The 24,278-nt window shown below is 38.7% G+C and overlaps 2 protein-coding genes across 2 annotated transcripts; one reads left to right on the top strand and one right to left on the bottom strand.

Moving 5' to 3' along the window:
• The first annotated feature begins 192 nt into the window (after nt 1–192).
• Nucleotides 193–2,157, top strand: LOC126623492 (uncharacterized). The gene is made up of 2 exons (XM_050292390.1): nt 193–662; nt 1,596–2,157. The coding sequence occupies exons 1-2, from the start codon at nt 309–311 to the stop codon at nt 1,806–1,808; spliced, it is 567 nt and encodes a 188-aa protein (XP_050148347.1). The 5' UTR covers nt 193–308; the 3' UTR covers nt 1,809–2,157.
• Nucleotides 2,158–2,835: 678 nt separating this feature from the next.
• On the bottom strand, nt 2,836–6,778 carry LOC126623491 (ras-related protein Rab7-like). The gene is made up of 7 exons (XM_050292389.1): nt 6,513–6,778; nt 6,380–6,406; nt 6,037–6,136; nt 5,777–5,923; nt 4,092–4,172; nt 3,877–4,022; nt 2,836–3,211 (listed from the first exon to the last, which is right to left on the bottom strand). The coding sequence occupies exons 1-7, from the start codon at nt 6,563–6,565 to the stop codon at nt 3,142–3,144; spliced, it is 624 nt and encodes a 207-aa protein (XP_050148346.1). The 5' UTR covers nt 6,566–6,778; the 3' UTR covers nt 2,836–3,141.
• Between the last annotated feature and the right edge of the window lie 17,500 nt (nt 6,779–24,278).

The raw sequence follows: 24,278 nt of genomic DNA, 5'->3' as shown, positions 1-24,278 counted from the left end.
ACCGTTGGATTTGAATTAAATGAAATCCTGTGGTTGAGATTCTATGGCCTGTGTTTTAATCTCAACCACATAATTTCATTAAAGTTAATCTAACGGTGGAGAGCGTGTCCCTATTTTTTTTGAAAAAATGGGATCCCTCCCCTTAAGCTCCCTGATCTCTTGTTAGCAAAAAAAGGTGAACCGCCAGGTATATGGAGTGTTGACCCGGTTGGCTTTGATGCCTCCGATTCGCACCTCAAACACAAAATCCCTAAATAACACAACACAAAGTTGGATCAAAATATTGCAACCTAAAATCCAAAAAAAACATGGACGAGAAAGACGACAACAAAACCGGGGAAATCGAGGAAACGGGCCCAAAATCCGACGGGTCTTCTCCGAACCCGAATCCCAAAACTGCGAGGACGAAGGTTCCAGAAGTGGAAGTCTGCCTGTATCGACGGGGGAAAGGCCCGATCGACACGTTCAAGTCGGGTCTGGGGGGTTGGGACCAGAACCAGTTGGAGGTCGGAGACATTCTCGACAAGTATGGATTCAAATCGCTTTACGCTTTCAATACCGAATCGGGTCGCGGGGTTCCGATCCGGTTTAACCCTAGAAACGGCAGGTCTATGCTGCCGTATAGAGATGGAGCCACGGTTCAAATCGACGGAGAGCCTAAGGTAAAATTTCGTAAGATTCTCCTTTTGTTACAACATGATTGCCAAAACCCAATTGATGAAATTAGTCAGATGAATTTTCTGTTTGGATGCCGAGAAAATTGTATTGTAATCTTTTTTTATTGAATTGTATTTAAATAAATGTACTTTGCATGTGTGAGAGAGATACATTAGTGTTTTTTGGTTTGGGGTTATACATATTTTCAGTTGTCACTCTCAAGTAGCAATATAGTAGTTCCTCCTACAGTTAGAGGCTTTAGAATTTAGATCAAGAGATATCAGCTACTTACTTGGTAGAATTCGAGCCATCGTTTTCATATTTCGATTAGTTTTTCTTGCTACATTTCATTTGTGGCTTAAGCATGGAAGTAATTTTAACGCCCCCTACGTGAATTATCTTGTTGAGCTTTGATTGTTTGTTTGATAAACACCGGGTTTTACGACCACATATTCCTAAAAAGTAGGTTTCACATCGTTATTTTGGTGGATGCTTTGCCCATTTTTATGACGAGCAAATGTGCAATCACCCCACTTAAAGTGATTGGGTTTAGGCACCGTGCTAATGGCACTGCGCCACAACCACATGGCGGTGTTGTTAACCATAACATGAGTAGTTACCCACTAAATCCATCTGTGGGATTTCAATTCGTTCGTCTATTTCATGAGCAGTTCGCCAGGATTCAGGATGTGCTGACATTATTACCTTTCTGTATCGTTTGTGTTTCCATCCTCCCATTTCCTTCCTATTACAAATACTGAAAGAGGAACAATTTGTTCTCTCATTAAAGGAATGCTTGCAACTGTTTTATTTTCATTTTCCACAAGACTCTTTAGTTGCAGTTTTGTAGACAGCGGAATATTATATTGACATGTGAAATGTCTTTTGGTGCCAGTTTTGCTACTGAGTTCTTGTATGTTCAAATTCTCTTAATGCAGGATTCCATGATCCAACCGGTGACGAAAATCTTGATTGGAGTAGCTTTTATGACCATCCTGATAACCTTGGTTTTGAGGGATCCTCCGCAATGGATCCAGAAATTAAACTTTACTGGAGGCAACTTCCCTCCATGGATCATCGCTCTCGTGATCATAGTATTTACTCGAATGAGGAAGAGAACCAGGGATTTGCTGAAAAAGTTTGGTTGGTGAAGGGCGCCATTGATGCTTCTCTTCTAAGGTACTCTAAAGTATTTACTGAAGTTTGACAACAAAAAAAGCGACACTCATCTGTGCGTCGTCACTCATCCGCGACAACCTGTATCGGGATTAGACTTCGTCACAAGTATAATCCCCTACATGACTTTGCGGATGTACATAAGGGGGCATTTTACATAGTTTCCCACTTTCATTTTATGTAGCTTCTGCAAAGAATCCAAGATTTTGTATGCTTGATTTCTAGAAGAATTGTGCATTTATTGATTTTGAACTGCTAGTAAGCTGGCAGTGGAGGTTGAAGACATTATTCCAAGGATTTGAAAAACTTACTTATTTTTTGGTATGTTGCAAAAGTGTATTCGTAACCTAGGAAAAGGATTAGCTCCGTCTACTGGGCGGTGGTCCCAGCCTGGAACCCGTCGGTTGTTGCCGAGCGCTTGTTCTTTAGGTTGTTGCCCAGCCCAAAAACTCTAAACGCGATTTACATTCCAAAGATTATAAAGTCTATAAAAACAAGGAATTGAAGAAGTGATGGAGGGTGGACAACCGAAACAACCAAGAATTTTTTGAAGTCGGAGGTTCCAAGTTTGTGTGAGGGGAGAGTTACTGCTGGCAATGATTGTTGGTTTTTGGTTTGATTACTAATAATAACACGGTTCTGATTGACATGGTAGGCTAAGTTATGTAGGTAATGTTGGGAGAAACTTTTTGTAACGAGACACCACGTAACAAACGTCTATTAAATGGCTTATGTACATTCTGAATATGTAGCATTTGAAGTGAAGGGGAATTGGATCAACTAGTCCTCCAGTCAACATGATACCTAAATTTTTAGGTATTTGGTTATGGAGTTTAAAGATAAGCTAACATTTTTCTTCGATTTCTTACGTGTTAGTAATCATTGGGAAAATTTTAGAAGTAAAACGACTCACATAGTATATTTTAGTAAACACAAGAAACTCTAGATGAATATCCATACTTGGGTTACATAGAAAACAAAAGTTGTAAAAAGAATCAAAGATTAAGATCACATAAGTAACTCTACCCCATATATTAACTTTCAAAATTCCATGAAGTTGATTCTCTCACAAGTCAAAACTACAAGCATCGATTTCGTTTTCAAGGTCAAAGCAAAACTCACAGTGACTACTTTCCTTGGCGTTCCTCTGACAAAAACAGGGACCACTTTCCTCAGAATGGCAAAAGTCGAGCATCGCTAAACAACACAACTTAGTATACAACGTGTACAAACAATGGCTATGAATCGGGACAACAAAACAATGAAAACTGGGCAACCCAGCAGTGGAGGTGAATCGCGCTAATAAATTCAGCATGCACAGCCACCTCCTCCTCTTTGATCAGACTCTGAAACAGCATCAGGGATGCCCTGGAAATATCTGCAAGTTAAAAGGAAAAAGGAACAATGATGAAAAAGGCAGGTTTAGAGGGTCATAAAATATCTCATACAAGCATACAGCAACAATAGCAGAAAGATAGATAGATACTGATACATTGCAGATACAAAGTTGGGGTAAATTGAAAGGTAATCAGAAGTTCGGGACACCATAATCCGATTGAAAGGTTTTCGTGTTCTCAAGGACATTACATTAACATCATATGCTTATTCTACCAAGATCAAATGCTCATCCTCTGATGCGAATGGTCGGCTTTATCTACACATATTGTGACTAGTGAAACCAAGCTTTATTTACGCATACGACGACCATTCTTTCCCTGGAACATCTTAACTAAGTTCTAACACGACCATTTCACTAGGTTTATAACCTCCATGTCATAAAAGTGAACTAGAAACTACCTTCATAGTGAAAACTAGCTATCATGTTCATTCTATCTAATTCTTGTCTATATAACAAAGACTATGACCCGACATTCTATATAGAATTATCCATCTACTATGCATATGGTTCCAAACGAGAGCTTATGCTCATCTTCTGGATCTGGAGTAGCCCACGAACTTAAATATATCCTCAAATAGAACTTTGCTTACTCCAGAATATCAATAGAACAAAAGAGAACATGTCAGCCCTCACTATGAACTTACATGTCCTGCTCATTTTCATTTGCAAGAGCAGTCTTTGCAATACAAAGAAATGCAGCATCAACGTTGTAATCTTCTTTTGCTGATGTCTCAAAGTAAGGTACATTCCCCTTTGATGCACACCAGTCCTTTGCTTTCTTCTCAGACACCTGTAAAGATAATAATTAGATAATGTACATGGGCAAATCATGGACAGCACTGCGAATGTGTTTCCTTACCACACGACTGTTACCCCCATCAATATCAATCTTGTTACCAAGCAATATAAATGGAAATGTCCTGGGGTCGGGAGGGTTGGCCTGGGCAAAAATTAGAATGGAAACAATGTAAGCATCAAAACAAAAAATGAGAATTTCTGAAATACAAAATTCAAATTACAGGACTGTTAGCCAAACGGCTTAGGTATATATTTACGACTTTCATAACTCTTAAGAGACACCTTTATCAATTAAATCAAATGACAACATAAAATAAGAAAATCATGTTAATTCAGAATAACAAACTGTCAAAAGGAATGTGTACAATTAAGGAAAAAAGAGAACGGCAGCCTTACGTAGCCACCCATGGAAAGGCAAGCACAAATGGAAAACTTGGAAACTTACTACTATCCGAGGCTCAACTGTCCTCTCGTATCAAATACACCATAGAACATAAACAGAACAGCAGTTAGAAATTAGAATCACGCCGCTGTAGTGCTTTGCTCCAAGTTCAAATTTGACAGCTGAATAATGGACCCAAAAGTCCCATAACTTATCATTACAGATAAAATGGTAATTCATCTGAAAGAATTCTCTGCAAATTCTACAATTTTTTGGCTGAAGCAAGATTTGATGGATGGAAATAAGATAAGCAACGTTCCTTCCTACATGGGAATTCCCTTCTTGCATACGAGAGAAAGGTACCAGGAAATGGAGTATTGATGGAATACCGATTGCTTTCGTACTTGGGAAGAAAAATACTTTTGCATTTGTCTCAAAAGCCAACGACAATAAGGAGACAAAAAGAGAATGGATCACAGAAAAAAGTAAAACGTCAAATATTATAATTGTATTTGTTTTTACTAAAAAGACTCTTAATATATTCTTCCTCCTTTTTTCTGGTTACCTCTCTCATTAGACAAAAACAATAGAAAACACAAATATTATCAAGCCGGCTCTAAATAAAAAATAATTAGACATTAGACAACTACTATGAAGTATTTCTAATCTCTAAACTAGTCTTCCCTGCCGCCGTGTTCATTGTTCAGTCTAGAAAACCCCACTACCGAAAATTGTTATAACTTAAGCAGCCAGCCCAAGATAAAGCAAAGTACTTACTATTAATTAAAATGCAGTATGAAAAGAAGTGATACAGAACTAGCATTACTTCTCTAAAGTAGTTATATTCCATTGTGCCAATGATGCCAATGTTTACTCGAGTTTTTTTAGGTCAAGGGAATTGTTATTAGTGTTCCAAATAGTTGTCATGCACCTTTCTCCTTTATTTATTTCACTTGGGAGAAGTATATATGCCTTTTTTGGAGTGTAAATAACAGCTCCCTTCAGACAAACATATATCATTGCTTGAATATAGAATGACTGAGAAACGCGATGCACAATTAACACCATAGCCAGCCATCATCAGAAAACTGTGAAAGCCTAAATGCTCAGATAAGATATAGCTAATGTGAAATCACACAGAATTTGATGTGTGTGTGTTTGTGCACATTTACATAAGCAATTGCATCTTGTGACACAATTGGCATGCTATGCCACCAGATAACAATAAGAACCACAACTCAGATCCTCAACATATATTTCCAACTGATAATGGTCCTACTTGAGATTCTAACACAATAAAACAGAATGGCAAGATAAAGCTACAAGATAAATATATAAAGAATTGAGAAAGGCATGAATCAAACCTGCTTAAGAAACTCCTCATGCCAATTATCTAGAGTATCAAAGGACTTCATTACGTTGACATCATAAACAAGAACACAGCAATCAGCACCTCTGTAGAATGAAACTCCAAGACTTTGAAATCTTTCCTGCCCGGCTGTGTCCCAAATCTTCCAGACGAAAACAGAAAAACCCACACAAATTAGCACCCGCAATTCCCACTACAATTACCCAAAATTATACTAAACAGAACACTGAAATACCACTCAACCAGAAAACCCACTTGTAGAGTGACGAGCCTGTCATCGATTTGGAGTTCTTTCGTGACAAAATCGGCACCAATTGTAGCTTTATACTGCTGACTAAACTTCTTGTGCACATATCTAAGCCATCAGTTAAAGAACCACACAGTCTAACACCCACAAAAATACATAATTAAACTGATACCTCATTAATACAACATGCCTCATATCCCGATCATAAACAATATCAAGCTAATTAAAATTAATTTCACCCAAATTAATCAGATTTCTGAGATGGCACAATGAAAATTACACAAATCCAACACCGAAATTCAAAAAATAATTAGAAATAACGAAAATAATCTCACAGATGGTGAGGGATACTGGTTCATCAACGAGGTCTTGCCAACCCTAACAGAAGAAGAAGCACAAAGTTAATCCCTAAAATAAACACAAAATCCAGATAAAAACAATGGGTGATTGTGGAATCAGAAACCCTAGGGGTGCAGAACGTTACCCACTGTCGCCGAGAACGATGACCTTGAGCAAGGTTCGTCTGCGCAATGACATGGCGGACGAATTTAAACTGATATGAATCGGAAAAAAGCGGAAAAAAATTCAACTTTTTGGACAAGGCGATTGATTGGTGGATGTTTTTGAATTTTTCCCTTTCTTTTCTCTTTTCTCTTTTCTCTTTTCTCTTTCCAGGAACGGAAACAATGAATGGGGAGAGAGAGAGAGAAAAGGGGCGCCAATTTCGATCGGTGATTTGTTTTTAGTTTTTTGGAATTATACTTATGTCCGAGTCGGCAGGACAGACAAGCAGCGTATATTATTAAATATTTACTTGACAAAGCAAAGTGCCAGGTGACATTATAATAAGTTTAAGTTTCTTGGGTCCCACTTATCCACACAACAAAAGTGGTCTAGGAGGGGCCCATCATGGTCGGAAGAAGGGGAAATTTCATTTAGACCTAAATTTTTTTTTTAATTAAAATTATCTCTGGGATTGTTATAAATCCTTATTTTGATTTTTGAGGTTTAAAAATCGATGTAAGTGGTCATTGAGATTTTTCACTGTCAATCATTCTGGTCTTTGTGAAAAATTATCATTAAACTAAAGAAACCACCTGTCAATTGGAGGGGTTAACAAAAATACCCTCAATTTAACAGAGATTTTCCACTAAATGACTAAAATGATTAACGGTGTACAATTTCAAGGACTACTACTCTAGATTTCATGGGCCATTTAATTTTCGTCTCTTCCCTGTCAATCGGATACATCCATTTAATTTTCGTCTCTTCCCTGTCGATTCCCCCATGTTGTCTCACAAGTATTTCCTCTTTAAATCCAACCACCCAACCATTCCTCTTGTCCATCTTTTTAAAGCCAAACCACATCTCATCTCTCAGTCAAATAGCAATCATGGATGAAACCCATGAGCACACAAACAACTTCCTAGTTAACTTGGATAGGAAACCCGATCACCCTATTGTTAACTCCGGCACTTGTTTGGCTAGATTTCTGATAGCAGAGTGTCTTCCTCCTTGGAGCACTAATGTTGGCTTAATCAAGAGGTTCTGGGCTTCGTATGGTGACTTCAAAGTCTCGGCTCGTATGGACACAACCTTTATCATCACTGCACCCTTAGAGTCAGCAGCCAATAGGGTCCTTGATGATATGCCTTGGAATATAGCTGGAGACCACTTTGCCATTCATAGGTTGCCACCGCACCTCACCTTTGAGGAAATACCAGCTTACTAGATCTACTACTGGGTTCCAATGCATGGTGTGACTTTGGGAATCCTTTTAGGGAAGTCATTGTTGTGGATGATCCTTTTGCATGCCTATATGGAATCCATGACTTTCTCCAAGTAAGGCTTAAAGTGGACGCAAGGAAACCTTTTTCTAATGGGTTCTGGCTTCAAAGAATATATGGTGGAAGAACAAGGGTGATGTTCAAATATGAATGCCTCTCAAATTTCTTTTTTCACTGTGGAAAACTTGGTCACTTCGACAAATACTATGAGCATGAAGTGCCAAATGTCAACAACGATTATCCTTATTCAACTACTATGGTAGAGGAGCAGGTCCGTCCACCAAGACTCACTCATACTACTTCCCGCGCAAATAATTATGTGAGTAAGGGTGGAAAATGCTGGAATTCCACCCCAAAGAAGCGACAAGGTCTTCCCTGGGTTTTGGAAACCCCTATACCAAAATCGCCGCCGGGTGGTGCTTCTGCTATTGTCCGCTCCACCAGGACAAATCGAGCAATTTTTTTAGGGTGGACCCTATCTGTCTCTCAGTCTGTCTCCAACTGAGCCATATTTCCCCCTCCCTACCTGGCTAATGTAAGGTATGGCTACCCAAATGGAGACCAACTTTAGTTTTTTTGTGAACCTATCAACCTTTGACTTCTTGCAGAAAAAATATCCACCATCCACAAATATTTCCACTCTCAACTAGCTTGTTAAGTCCTCTCACTCAACTATGAATTTTTTACCAACCTCAAAGTCAACACTTTTTACTCCTTACACCCCAACTTCTGCTATCTCACCTTAGTTAACAACATATCTTCTTCAAGGGGATCATTTTCTATCTCAACACCTTTACTCAAATGAGACTATATCCACAATTTCCAGCCTTATGAGACTCTCAATCAGTAACAATCCACAACCGCCAACCCCTGCATTTTTCTCCAAAAACCTAAATGCTACTCTTATCATGAAATTTCAGTCTCCTCTTGGACCGACCATATCCACCATTACCCAAAGTATTCTATTGGAAAATCTAGGAAAGCCACATTTGGATCCTATGCTTGTCAGGAATGCTCAGAAGAGAAAGGTCCCTACTTGTGAGGCTGACTCAGGTACAAAAAATAACAGAAAACTTTACTCCTGGAAAATCATATCTCTCCATCTATGGTGCAAGAAACCAAGCTATCTAAGAATACAAGACTGACTACTTATGCTCTTTCTCATGGTCGTCCTAACCCCCGTTGGGGCTGGGCCGATCTCTCTCATATAGAAATAACTAAACCGACTACCTCTATCGAAGATTCAAATAATATAGATACTACTGTTTCCTCTCCTCACTCGCCAGATGGGATTGACAGTGCTGCCCTTAATTGTGTGAAGAATCCTATCATTTTACAGGGCACTAGTGGCTGGCTTGATGCAGCCACAAGGGATAAGTGATCTACCTAGCTTGGAACTGTCAAGGGATTAGGCAAGACTTGACAGTGGATGTTCTTCGTGATCAATTACATATAAATAAGCCATCAGTTAGTTTTTTATGTGAAACAAAATGTAAGAATGATGTAGTCCAAAAAGTGGGACGTTCCCTAGGTTTTTGTAATTCATTTTTTGTTCCTGCAGTAGGTAGATCTAATGGGTTATGCCTTTGGTGGAAAGATGGTACTACTATCCAAATCCTCTCAGCCAACAAATATGTCATCGATACATGTATCCAAGAGAAGTCGGTGACTACTCCTATCCATATCTCATGGTTTTATGGTCCTCCTCACAACCATCAAAAAATCTTTTTTTAGGAGCAAGTCGACACATCCCTCTTGGATTTTGGCATGCCTTGCCTTTGTGTTGTGATTTTAATGAACTATTGTGGGCGTATGAAAAAAAAAGGTAAACGAGATTAGGATCATGGCCGTACCAGATATTTAAAACTTTTCATGCACCAAAAAGCTCTTACTGACCTTGGGTACTGTGGTCCAATTTTCACTTGGGAAAGAGATTGGGAGGAGTGGGGGAAGATTGCGGAAAGGTTGGATCGAGCCGTTGCTAATCTCTTGTGGACAGAATATTGGCCTAACACAGTGATATCCCATGACCCTTTAATTGGCTCCGATCATCAGCCCTTAATCATTCAATATGCTCATTATGTTGCTCTTGGTCCCTGTCCTTTCTCCCTTGAAGCTTTTTGGCTCAGGAATTATGAGTTTCAATGTTGTAAAAGAAGCTTGGAATGATAGTATAAATAATTACTTTGGGTATGCCTTGTCGGATAATTTATCTCATTGTTCTCGAATTTTGTCATCTTAGAGCAAAAAATTCTCTAACAACATAACTATAAATAAGTTGCTCAAAGTTCTCAAAGTAATGACTTTCAGCCTCATGCCGGCACTAAACGTGAGGTTCACTTAACAACCACCAAGAAGCTGGGGGAAGTTTGGAGAAATGAAGAACTCTATTGGCTCCAGAGATCACATATTAACTGGTTGCGTGATGGAGACAAAAATACTGCCTTTTTCCACCACTCAGCGATCCAGTACCGCCAAAGAAATCGCATTCTGAAGATTAAAGATTTTGAAGATGTCTGGTTGGAAGAAGATGGTCAAATTAGAAATCACATCGACGCCTACTTTAAGACTTTCTTCTCGCCTGCCCTTGAGGGTCTCAAGCAGGTGGTCACTCCTCAAATTAATGCCAATTTTCTCATGCCTTTCACCCTTGAAGAGATCAAATTTGTAGTGTTCAAATAGGGGGTCTTAAAGTTACAGGTCCTAATGGTTTCCATGGAAATTTTTACCACACTTGTTGGGAGATGGTTAATAATATTATCTATGGGCCATCTCTGAATTCTCTTATAGTGGAAATCTTTTTCAAGAGATGAACCATACCAATATTGTCCTTATTCCCAAGGTGAAAGTGCCTAAGTCTATCTCTCAATTTCATCCCATCAGCCTCTGCAACTTTGTGTACAAGATATTTTCCAAGTTGATGACAAATCGATTAAAATCCTATCTCTCAGGCCTCATCTCTCACCACCAGAGTGCTTTCATCCTGGGACGTCAAATTCAAGACAATAATTTTGTTGCTCATGAGGCTTTGCATTATCTGAAGCACAAAAATTAATTCAGAATTTTGAGTTGGGTCTGTTGATGCACAAAACCGGAGGTTTTGGAACAATGTAAATCCGACCGTGAATCTGCAAGAAATGTAAATAACACAAGATGTATTGTGATTCACCCCAAGGTTTGGGCTACGTCCACACTGATTGTATTTCTCTGACTGTATGTATGGATTACAAGGGTGAGGGGGAGTCCTCCAGAGAATGAGAGAGTTTGAGAGGGCCTCTGTGTATGGGAGAGGGTTGTGAGGAGGCTTGTGAGCCTTAGGGTTTGTGAGGGTGAGAAGGCCCTTTTATAGAATAAGGGTTCTTCCCCTTTTTACTTATTTGCCCCTTCCTTTATTACATAATTACATTTGAGTCCCCCGAGTATTTATACGAGATCTAAATACGAAAGCCCCAAGTATGGTACAAACAGGGTCTTAAAGTTGATATGAACAAGGCCTACGATCGTGTTGAATGGGACTTTCTGGAAGCAGTGCTACTTCGATTGGGATTTCAAACAAGATGAGTTTCTATGGTTATAACTTGCGTAAGAACGGTCTCATTTTCTATCACTTTCAACGGCAAGTGTAGGGAGAAGTTTATTCCTTCTAGAGGACTACGTCAGGGTAACCTGTGTTCTCTCTACCTATTTCTCTTCATCATTGAGGCTTTTTCATCCCTAATTTATGATCATTGCGAGGTAAGTGGTCTGTCTAGTATTTCTTTCGCCCCTTCTTTCCTGATGCTCTCCTACTTGTTTTTTGCAAATGACTCGCTTTTCTTCATTATGGCTAATTAGGATAATCGCAATGCTTTGTTAAGAATTTTGGATTTTTTATTGCGTGGCATCTGGCCAAACTATTAATTTTTATAAATCTTCCATTTTCTTCTCGGTAAATATTCCCCATATCGTCATTAACGATGCATGTACTTTATTCAATATTCCTCAAACCTCAAACTCGTGGAAATATCTTGGCTTGCCTATTGTGTGGGGGCGGTCTAAAAAAGAAGCTCACTCTTTTGTTAAAGAGCAAATTGCTCTCAAGATTCATAGTTGAAAATCGACATCATTATCTTTAGCTGGTTATGAAGTTTCGATTAAAGTTGTTTCCATAGCCATTCATACCTATCATATGAATTGTTTCTTGTTCTCGGCCACTTTCTGCCACGATATTGATGTCTTTCTGCCCCTTTTTGGTCGGGTCAGAGGGAGAATAAGCGTAAGATTCATTGGCAAAATTGGTTGGCTGTGTGTGCCTCTAAGTCTGCAGGTGGTCTTAGATTCCGGAGCCTTCTAGACTACAATACGACCCTCTTAGCTAAGAAATTTTGGCGTCTCATGGCTGAACCTATTGCTTTCTAGGCTTGTATTATGCGGGGTCGCTAATTTCCTTAAAGCAGCCTTTTGCAAGGTCGGGCTTTTATAATCAAATGAGCCAGATGGAAAATTGGTGATGGGAGACGTGTCTGCATCTGGCAAGACAACTGGCTTACTAGCAATCATGTCTCGAATAATGTGGCTACGGTGGCCAGAGATATTATTTCAATGTCGGATTGATCTTAGAACCTAGGGGCTATACACAATCTCCTCCCTCATGTGGAATCTGCGGCTATTGAGAGTATCATCCTTGGTGATCTTTCTTTCCCCAATCATCTTATTTGGTCGTGGTCCCTTAATGGTGATTACTCTATTAAATCAAGTTATGCCTTTGGTCATACAATTACCTTGGGCAACCAAACCTTATCTACCAATAATGCTAGTCAATCTCTATGTGTGGATCCTGTCTTCTGGAAACTCATTTGGGGAATGGTTACTCTTCCAAAAATCAAGTTCTTTTTTTAGAAGATTACTAACAATCGTCTCCCGACCATGAAGAGTCTTTTTCACTATTAGGTTTGAAATAACCTCATTTGTCCCATTTGTAAGAATAAGCCTGAAACTATTGAGCATATACTTTTCCTCTGCTCGTGCACTTCTGCAGTTTGGTTCACGTTTAGGCTAAACTATCACATCGATTGTCAGTCTATCACTTTTTTTACAGATGGTTGTTGGCTCTCTCTTCGGTGGTAGATGGCTCAGGTATGACCTTACCTAAAGTTTTATCTTCTGTCTCTTTCCTTTGCTAGGAAATCTGGAAGGCTAGATGTTATGCAAGTTTTAATAATGTTATCCCCTCTCCTAATAAAACCACGAAAGTGGCAACAGAAGCTTGCAATGATTTTATTAATGTTTCCATGGTTCCTGTTTCTCCTCGGGCTAACCTGCTACATCCTCCAAGTTGGATTCCTCCCCCGCCAAATATTATCAACTGTGATGCCTCGTGGTTTAATGCTTCTTTGTGCTCGGGTTTTGGAGCGTTGGTTCGAGATTCATTTGGGAAGTTAATCACAGGTAAAAGAGCCAAGGGCATGGTTGCCTACCCCTTGGAATCTGATGCTAAATGTGTCCTTCTAGCCATGGAATTGGCAGTGCAAAATAACTTCTCTAAGGTGATTTTTGAATCTGATTCAGCAACACTGGTTCAGAGCAACAACGGCTCCTCCTGTCAATCTTCTTGGACCATCTTCCCTATCCTCGATCAAATCAGTAATTTCAGTCACAGATTCTAGTTTCTTCTTTGGTCTTGGATCCCTCGCCAAATGAATTTTGCAGCCAACTGGGTTGCTTTATAGTGTAAAAGAGATATGTGTCTGGAAGTCTGGGTGACCAAACCCACATCTGCTGTCATCCATATTTTATCTAACAATGGTCTACCATGTCCACATTAGGCCTTAGGTCTTAGTGTTCAAGGAAGGCGACTGAAGTTTCGCTTTAAGTCTTGCTACCCTTCCTTGTTCACGTGGTCGGTCTCGTGTCCTGGTTTGTCTTTCTTTTCTGTTTGTTCTCAGGTACTATTGTCTTGGCCTTGTACTTGTTCTGGAGCTTTGTCTCCTTTTCAATGAATCTTTTGTTGACCAAAAAAAAGAGGATATCATGGCATCAATTGCCAAGATATTAATCTTCATTTGAAAATCATCTCTACAAAATAAATAAATAAATAAATAATCATTCGAAGTAGTGACTGTTTAGTCATCTAATGCATCAAACAAATTAACGGCGTAGGTACCAAATAACATATTCATGATGAACCATTTATCCTGCAATTGGAGCCATGTGATCGTATTCTCCATCCTTCAAAGTTTTCTTGAACTAAAGAAGAAAATTGTCCCTCAACAAAGATTCTAACTCTATCGTGGATATCGAGGGAATTCACGGTGGGTTGCCTTCCTCGTCATGGATCCCAAAACATTGAAGCCTATTGTGATCAACATCGAGCAATTCAACATCATTGGACAACATCAAGACATTAGGGCTGGATGTGAACCTCCTTCAGAGCCAAATGATAGCTCACGGGGGAGTCATTGGAAACGTGCCGCAAGTTTGGCATCCAGGGCAATAGAAAGAGAGGAAAGCGCCACCGAAATCAACAATTAAATCAATTATGGAAGAGCCAAGACGGATGCTTCAAGGGTAGCTACACAAGTCTCCATGGACGAAAGATTATGCGGGTAGGTTTGGTCCGCGGATTCAAGAAGGATGATACCATTGCTAAGATCCAGTTCTCAAAAACCCTATTCAACCTACAAGTAGCACCTAGAATATGGAGGAAGAGGGAGGGAAGAGAGAAGAAGAGACGAAACTGAGCTCTAATATCTTTTTGTATTAATTTCCTTTGTAAAACCGATATGATACAAAACTCCACTCATTTCTTGCTTCATATAGTCGTTCTCAGAAAGAGATCCTCTCTGGATCTTTTCCACCAAGGCCACTTGATCAAGTGATTCGGGCCTTTGAAATTTCATCCAACGGTTCACCTGTTTTGATCCTTTAAAAGCTATAATAATTTTTGGCCATTGGATGAAATTTCAAAGACCCGGATCACTTGATCCGGTAGCCTTGGTGAAAGAGATTCGAAGAGGATCTTTTTCCCTAGTTCCCAAACACTCTTGCCAGATGCCATTTCCTAACAAACTGCCTAAAACAAGTAATAACAACTAACTTAATTCTAATTGTGGTTAAGGCAATCACAAATCATAACACAAGTGGATAGGGTCAACCTTGATTGATTTCTACATCAATCTTAAACCTTTGACTTTATGAATTTAAACACTTTTTCTGATAATTTATAACTTTCTACATCATTAAAAATTTTGAGGTTCCATTGTTGTTGAAAAAAAGAATGAAAATCATATCTTTGTAGGAGTGCTTGAAAAGATATTACTATGCGGTTTTCAAGTTCGTATCTCGGAGTAGAGTGTAACGAAGTAGCTCGACTAAAAAGAGAGAGTAACGAGACAGAAGATGTGATAATTCGAGTGTCAACTAGAGCAAGTTATCTTGAATGGAACGAGAAACTCACGCCTAGTAGAGGTATATGCGTTCAAAGTTGCGGCTTGCAGAGAGCCGGTTTCCCATGAGTATAAGATTCGATCGTCTATAGACATGACTCCACTTTGAAAGAAATAACATAGGGATAGACAAACTCTTACAGTAGGCTTAAAACTACTGAAATAGCTTGATTGTTATGAGAGTATCATACATGGCTATATGTAATCTCCTCCCTCCTGTGGAATTTGCGACTATTGAAAGTATCATCCGTGGTGTCTTTCCTTCCCCGATTGTCATATTTGGTCGTGGTCCCTCAATGGTGACTACTATGTTAAATCGGGTTATGCCTTTAGTCATGCAATTACCTTGGGCAAGCAAACATTATCTACCAATAATGCTGGTCAATCTCTGTGTGTGGATCATGTTTTCTAGAAACTCATTTGGGGAATGGTTACTCTCCCAAAAATCAAGTTTTTTTTCTAGAGGATTGCTAACAATTGTCTCCCGACCATGAAGAGTCTCTCTCGCCATCAGGTTCGAACTAATCCCCTTTGTCCCATTTTTAAAAATGAGCCTGAAACTACTGAGCATATGTTTTTCCTTTGCCCGTGGACTTCTGTGGTTTGGTTCACATTTGGGCTAAATTATCGCATCGATCATCAATCCATCACTTCTTTTGACATATGGTTGTTGGCTCTCTTTTCGATGGTAGATGGCTCATGTATGATCTTTTTTTTTAAGTTTTATCTTCTATCTATCTATTTCCTTTGCTGGGAAATCTGGAAGGCTAGATGTCATGCAAGTTTTAATAATGTTTTCCCTTCTCCTAATAAAACCATGAAAATGGCAACAGAAGCTTGCAATGATTTTATTAAATGTTTCCACGGTTCATGCTTCTCCTTTGTCTAACCTGCTACATCCTCCAAGTTGGATTCCTCCCCCACCAAATATTGTTAAGATCAACTATGACGCCTTGTGGTTTAAGGCTTCTTCGTGCTCGAGTCTTGGAGTGGTGGTTCGAGATGAATTTAGGAAGTTAATCACAGGTAAAGGAACCAAAGGCAAGGTTGCCTCCCCCTTGGAAGCTGAGGCTAAATGTGTTCTTCTTGCCATGGAATTGTCAGTGCAAAATAACTTTTCCAAGGTGATTTTTGAATCTGATTCCGTGACATTGGTTCAGAGCATCAACGGCTCCTCCAGTTAATCTTGTTGAACCATATTCCCTATCCTCAATTAGATTCGTAGTTTCGGTCACAGATTCCAATTCCTTCATTGGTCTTAGATCCCTCGCCAAGCAAATTCTGCAGCCGACTGGGTTACTTTGCAATGTAAAAGATGGATGTGTTCGAAAGTCTGGGTGACCAGACCCCCATCCACTCTTTTCCATATTTTATCTAACAATGGTCTACCATGTCCACATTAGGCCTTGGGTCTTGGTGTTCAGGGAAGGTGACTGAAGTTTCTCTTCAAGTCTTGTTATCCCTCCTTGTTCACGTGGTCTGTGTCATGTCCTGGTTTGTCTTTCCTTTCTGTTTGTTCTTTGGCGATGATGTCTTGGCCTTGTACTTGTTCTGGAGCTTTGTCTCATTTTCAATGAATCTCTTGTTGACCCAAAGAAAAAAATATCATGGTATGAATTGCCAAAACAGCTAGCACTTGTTGGTTTGGTCGTGTGCTTCTGCAATTTTTTTTTTAAAATGTCTGTTTCTACAATTCTCTTCACATGTCATAGCAAGTAAAGAATACAAAACTTAGTAATTGGATAAATCATTCATTTGCTCAGAGGCGAGCCAATTAAGGCCTAGAGTGGTCAACTGACCCTCTCACCATTTGCCAAGTTTGTATTTATTTGTAGGGAATCTTAATGAAACATTTCCGATAATGTTCACTTTTAACGAAAAGAACATTTTTACCTTGAAAAGTCACTATTGGTACTATTCACTTACATCTATATTTTTGTCATTTTCAATAAAACTAAAATTTTTGATGACTTTTTGTTAGTTTTCCTGTATTTGTATTATCGTTAGACTTATTTGGTATAATAGTTAAAAACTGACCCTTCTCACAAATAAATTTCTTCAATTAAATTCCTTCAATACATTATATATTCCTTCCAACTAAACATACTTATTTGTCGAGATATATGAACCATGCTTATCGTATTTTTTTTGGGGGGGAGGGGGGTGGGCTGGTGTGTATATCATTCCAAAATCAGAACCATAAATTAAAATGTTAAATATAATCCAAGGGATAATAATTGCATTTTCCTTTGGAGATGAGCTCATTTTTTCACTTATAAATAATGTATCTTCGAAGTAGAAATTTCATAATAGGAATCGTTCAATCTATTAATTTTCATTTGAAAATCATCCCTAAAAAAATTAAAAAAAAAAAAAAAACCATTCAATTTAATGCATCAAACAAATTAACGGCATGTACCAAGTAACATATTCATGATGAACCATTTATCCTACAATTGAAGCCATGTGATCGCATTCTCCATCCCTCAAAGTTTTCTTGAACTAAAGAACAAAAATTCTGACTCTGCCGTGGATGATCGAGGGAATTCGTAGTGGGTTGCCTTCCGCGTCGTGGATCCCAAAACATTGAACCGTATTGAAATCAACATCTAGCTATTCAACGTCATCGGACAATATCATGACATCAGGGCTACATGTGAACCTCATTCGGAGCCAAATGATAGCTCACGGGGAAGTCGTTCAAAACGTGCCACAAGTTTGGTATCTAGGGCAATAGAAAAGGAGGAAAGCGCCACCGAAATCGACAACTGAATCAATTATGGGAGAGCCGGGACAGATGCTTCAAGGACAGCTACACGAGTCTCCATGGACGAAAGACTATGTGGGTGGGTTTAGCCCGAGTCCACAGGAGGGAAATAAGGACTCAAGAAGGATGATACCATTGATAAGATCCAGTTCTCAAAAACCCTATTCAACCTACAAGTAGCACATAGAATATGGATGAAGAGGGAGGGAAGAGAGAATAAGAGACGAAACTGAGCTCCAATATCTATTTGTAATTAATTTCCTTTGTAAAACTGATATGATACAAACTCCACTAACTTCTTGCTTCATGAGAGATTTTTCAATGCAATCTGTACACAGAGTGATACATCACATGTCACTATACAAATGACGGAATATGTGTGTTAAAAAACTAATAACTTAATATATGAATTTTTTTCACCATTTATATAAAAACACGTGGTGTTTCCGGTCACAATGAAAATTTTCTCCTTGCTTCATATACTCGTTCCCAAACACTCTTGCCAACTGACATTTCCTAACGAACTGCCTAAAACAAGTAATAACAACTAACTCAATTCTAATTGTAGTTAAGGCAATCATAAATCATAATACAGGTGGATGGCGGCAACCTTGATTGATTTCTACATCAATCTTGAACCCTTGACGTTATGAATTTAAATGTTTTTTTTCTGCTAATTTATAACTTTCTACATCATTAAAATTTTTGAGGTTCCATTGTTGTCGAAAAAAGAAGGAAAATCATATCTTTTTAGGAGTGCTTAAAAAGATATTACTATGTGGTTGTCAAGCTCGTATCTCATAGTAGAGGGTAACAAAGTAGCTCGACTAAAAGGAAAGGGTAGCGAGACAAAAGATGTGATAATTCGGGTGTCAACTAGAGCAAGTTATCTCAAATGGAACGAGAAACTCACGCCTAGTCGAGGTATAGGTTTAAAGTTGCGGCTTGCAGAGAGTCGGTCTCCCATGAGTGTAAGATCTGATCGTCTATAGACATGACTCCACTTTAAAAGAAATAACATAGGGATAGACAAACTCTTACGGTAGGCTTAAAACTACTGAAATAGCTTGATTGTTATGTCTAAACTTTTTTCAGATTGAATGAGTTAATGAGATAATCCCTCTGTCTCACACGATAGATAACTCAGTCTGATACATGTACTTTACGAATAACTTTGTGTGAAAAGGATAAAATCATAATTGTTTATTTAACCCTTAAATCTGAAGAAAAAAAACAAAAGCATATGAACAACTACACGGTTTCCGTGCAATTTTTAATCGATTGCTGTGAGTGTCTCTCTGGTACTTTGGTAGTTAGAAACTTGCTAGATTAGCTCAGCTCATAATTGTTGGCATGTCTCAAGTCAATGCCAGTTTTAGCATGGTCTAATTTGCTCTTTCTAAATTCAGTTATTGTATTCTAATTTGATTTCTCTTTTAATTCACTGTTCTTAAGTTTTAATCTCTGCGAAAATTCACCACATGTGAGGGGGCATGTTGAGAATGAGTCACACATTGATGGGAAGATGGACTTATAAGAGGTTGGGCTACTCTCCATATTGCCAATTGGTTTTATGGTGGAACCCCAACTTTCTTCAACTCCGTCACTATTAAGTTAGATCATACCAACTACCTCTTCTAGTCAGCACAGATCATTCTCGTTCTCAAAAGTCGTCATCTCATGGCTTTCATCGAAATTTCTTCGAGTGTCATGCTGAGTTTAACACTGATAACAACGGCATGCAAACTAAAAATCACTCATTTACCAAGTGGGTTCGAAAGGATACTCGTGTTCTTGGTTCAATGTTTCTTAGCCTACTTCTCAAAAGTACGTAGGTGGTTTACCAGCATACCTTTGGCCTCTGGCATTCACTATTATAACATTGTTCAGACCCCAGGTGAGTTGATGCAAATGACAGTGTCATAGGCCCATAACCATATGCCTGCCGGTAAAATAAATAAATAAAAAATCTAGGGACTGACAAAAAAACATCAATTTAATAGACTACTACACACTCAATGAGATAAAAGGTGTATATTGATACAATTTTAAAACCTCGTGATGCAATCATAAAAATTTGAGACCTTGTAGACGATTTGGATAACGATAGAGAACAAATTGAGACCTTATACCTCAATATTTTTTTGGGAGTTGTTAGTGGCACTCCTAAATCTCAATATATACTCTTCCTACATTTTTTTAACAAATGATATTATCTACACTAAGAGGAAGGGTTGGTTTAGCCTTACAATGGGCTAGCAATAATATGGCTTAAACTTGTCTTTGGCGAGAATCGAACCTAAGACCTCTCACTTACAAGTGAAGAGAAATACCACTAGACTGTGACACTAAGTGGCTCCTACATTTTTTACCTATCTATTCTCATTTTTATTGTAGTTTTCAATTTTACCCTTCTATTGCTTTAATTATCCCTAGAATCTTTAAAACCTCATTAAATATAATTTTATTGAGATAAATATAAATGGACAATACTTAGTTCCTTACTAAGGATGATTCCCTTTTTACTGACTATGATATGGCTCAATGAAATTAAAACACGTGTCCAACTTTCCATTATTTAAACTAGCAACCAAACACGCAGTTATTTAAGTAAGCCACGCATCTAAACATCCCATATTCCCTTTGTCCCGAACCATCCTCTCCTGCACGCCATGGCTGCCAATGCTCCCATCATCACCACCCCAATCCAAATATAAGAACAAACAAAAACAATTATCTAGCAATAATTTACCCATTTGAAAACCTTTTTTTTTTTTTTAAATCTAGACAAACAACCAAATTTCACTACGACCCACCACTTATCCTTCTCTTCTTCGGCACCTATCACCAATCCTTTTCTTCTCCGGTGACCCACTACTAATCCTTTTTCCCCTCCAACGACCCACCTCCAATCCCTCTCTTCTATAGCAAGATCAACTTGTCGTCCTCCTTGTGAACGACGGCGATTGCTGAAAATGGCCTCCTACGACAAGCATCGTCGTTTCGGAGAGTCTTATACTGAGTTGACGATGGTCGAGTTGACAAGTTAGCCGTGGTCGGAGCTGTTGTGGTTATGGAGGACGAAAGATGGACTGGACGAAGAAAATCGTTGTTTGGTAACATGCTTTAAGCGAGAATTTCTATTTGGTTACAAAAATTGCAAGTATGGGAGTTTACAGGTGTTTTAAAATGATTGGTCCATATAGTTTGTGTTGGTTATGAAGATTTCCATGGGGAAAGGTTCTCGGCACCTTAGCACAGCTCCCCAAAGGCTTGGCACTTTGGATGTATAGTCGGGCTTTTGCTTGTCAATGTGCTACAAGAAGAAGATAGAGTTAATTCTGAACGGTGCCTTTGTGGGGCCTTAAATGTAGGCCTTGAGGCTCGCAATCAAAACTAACTAAGTGCTAGGCGTGCCACTGCTATCTCAGTATAGCAAATGTAGAACAAGTGTGTTTTAGTCGATTACTTGCCCCCAAGTTATTCGGACTTCTTGTTATCAAAAGATTGTCGTGGATAGGTTAAGTCCACATTAAGTTCTTTTTCTTGCCTTGTGACCAAGGACTTTTAGTTCATAGTCTTGTATGTTCGTATGAAAGGAGTTCAAAGCGCTTTAAGCCATTCACTTGGCTCTGGGTTGGTTTTAACAATGACATATCCATTAAACTAACCAGATCCAACTACAAATGGTGTTCTAAAAGTAGGAAAACTGATAGAAATAACTTGAACACATACTGGATAATGCATTAAGTAATAGATTTACAAATGTAAGTACAAACACAAGGAAGTCGGGCAAGATTTCACCTTGTATGTCAAGGTTGAACCTCTTGCAATCACTTCTCTTTTAGTTTACAGAGGTTTGTATGCTAGAAAGGGATGGATGGTAAACAGGTTTACACGAGGGAATCGATACTACGCCACTAAAGGAGGTAATAAAGCTTTTAAACTAGAGAAAGATAAGCTTTCTAAGGAGATCTAAACAAGAGATAACTTGTTGCTAAAAAGATCTGAGATCTGGGCTGATTACAGCTTTTGGATGTAAATCTAGCTTAAGAGCAGAGTTTGAATGTTTGTTTGTTTGATTGGTTGAGTGTCCTTGTCTATGGGGCCTCTTCTTCCTTTTATAGGTGAATTAGCTCGACTGCTGTGACTTTGTTTTTGCCCGAAAGCATTTGGATGTTAGTGACTCATCATCTTTTTACTTGTATAGCCATTAAAAATGCTTTTTGGCTGATTGTGAGTTAGTCTCCATCACATAACATTTAAATCATAGACACATGGTCTATGCATTAATGAGAATGTGCCAATTTATCTCTGGGCTTGGTGCTGGGCTTCGGGTAAGTCTTATATTAATTGGCATCTCTGGGCTTCTTTATTCTTGCAGCCCAATGTTCAAATATTAATCCAAACAGTGCCCCCTTTAATCATTGTTGAGTCTACAACCCAAGACGCTAATAATGATTAAACAGTGCCCCCTACATTTTTTTAACAAATGATATTATCTACACTAAGAGGAAGGGTTGGTTTAGCCTTACAATGGGCTAGCAATAATATGGCTTAAACTTGTCTTTGGCGAGAATCGAACCTAAGACCTCTCACTTACAAGTGAAGAGAAATACCACTAGACTGTGACACTAAGTGGCTCCTACATTTTTTACCTATCTATTCTCATTTTTATTGTAGTTTTCAATTTTACCCTTCTATTGCTTTAATTATCCCTAGAATCTTTAAAACCTCATTAAATATAATTTTATTGAGATAAATATAAATGGACAATACTTAGTTCCTTACTAAGGATGATTCCCTTTTTACTGACTATGATATGGCTCAATGAAATTAAAACACGTGTCCAACTTTCCATTATTTAAACTAGCAACCAAACACGCAGTTATTTAAGTAAGCCACGCATCTAAACATCCCATATTCCCTTTGTCCCGAACCATCCTCTCCTGCACGCCATGGCTGCCAATGCTCCCATCATCACCACCCCAATCCAAATATAAGAACAAACAAAAACAATTATCTAGCAATAATTTACCCATTTGAAAACCTTTTTTTTTTTTAAATCTAGACAAACAACCAAATTTCACTACGACCCACCACTTATCCTTCTCTTCTTCGGCACCTATCACCAATCCTTTTCTTCTCCGATGACCCACTACTAATCCTTTTTCCCCTCCAACGACCCACCTCCAATCCCTCTCTTCTATAGCAAGATCAACTTGTCGTCCTCCTTGTGAACGACGGCGATTGCTGAAAATGGCCTCCTACGACAAGCATCGTCGTTTCGGAGAGTCTTATACTGAGTTGACGATGGTCGAGTTGACAAGTTAGCCGTGGTCGGAGCTGTTGTGGTTATGGAGGACGAAAGATGGACTGGACGAAGAAAATCGTTGTTTGGTAACATGCTTTAAGCGAGAATTTCTATTTGGTTACAAAAATTGCAAGTATGGGAGTTTACAGGTGTTTTAAAATGATTGGTCCATATAGTTTGTGTTGGTTATGAAGATTTCCATGGGGAAAGGTTCTCGGCACCTTAGCACAGCTCCCCAAAGGCTTGGCACTTTGGATGTATAGTCGGGCTTTTGCTTGTCAATGTGCTACAAGAAGAAGATAGAGTTAATTCTGAACGGTGCCTTTGTGGGGCCTTAAATGTAGGCCTTGAGGCTCGCAATCAAAACTAACTAAGTGCTAGGCGTGCCACTGCTATCTCAGTATAGCAAATGTAGAACAAGTGTGTTTTAGTCGATTACTTGCCCCCAAGTTATTCGGACTTCTTGTTATCAAAAGATTGTCGTGGATAGGTTAAGTCCACATTAAGTTCTTTTTCTTGCCTTGTGACCAAGGACTTTTAGTTCATAGTCTTGTATGTTCGTATGAAAGGAGTTCAAAGCGCTTTAAGCCATTCACTTGGCTCTGGGTTGGTTTTAACAATGACATATCCATTAAACTAACCAGATCCAACTACAAATGGTGTTCTAAAAGTAGGAAAACTGATAGAAATAACTTGAACACATACTGGATAATGCATTAAGTAATAGATTTACAAATGTAAGTACAAACACAAGGAAGTCGGGCAAGATTTCACCTTGTATGTCAAGGTTGAACCTCTTGCAATCACTTCTCTTTTAGTTTACAGAGGTTTGTATGCTAGAAAGGGATGGATGGTAAACAGGTTTACACGAGGGAATCGATACTACGCCACTAAAGGAGGTAATAAAGCTTTTAAACTAGAGAAAGATAAGCTTTCTAAGGAGATCTAAACAAGAGAT

Source organism: Malus sylvestris, chromosome 5, assembly GCF_916048215.2.
Source record: "Malus sylvestris chromosome 5, drMalSylv7.2, whole genome shotgun sequence".
Taxonomy (NCBI): Eukaryota; Viridiplantae; Streptophyta; class Magnoliopsida; order Rosales; family Rosaceae; genus Malus; species Malus sylvestris.
The sequence above is the reverse complement of the archived record's forward strand: the minus strand, read 5'-3'. Positions and strand labels throughout refer to the sequence as shown.

Bases quoted from the DNA above. Each gene is read 5' to 3' on its own strand.
- LOC126623492 (XM_050292390.1), top strand. From the start codon at position 309: ATGGACGAGAAAGACGACAACAAAACCGGGGAAATCGAGGAAACGGGC. The intron at 663-1,595 runs GTAAAATTTCGT...CTCTTAATGCAG, and splicing joins AAATCGACGGAGAGCCTAAG to GATTCCATGATCCAACCGGT.
- LOC126623491 (XM_050292389.1), bottom strand. From the start codon at position 6,565: ATGTCATTGCGCAGACGAACCTTGCTCAAGGTCATCGTTCTCGGCGAC. The intron at 6,137-6,379 runs GTATCCCTCACC...CTGATGGCTTAG, and splicing joins AAGACCTCGTTGATGAACCA to ATATGTGCACAAGAAGTTTA. The intron at 5,924-6,036 runs GTGGGTTTTCTG...TTCGTCTGGAAG, and splicing joins ACAGGCTCGTCACTCTACAA to ATTTGGGACACAGCCGGGCA.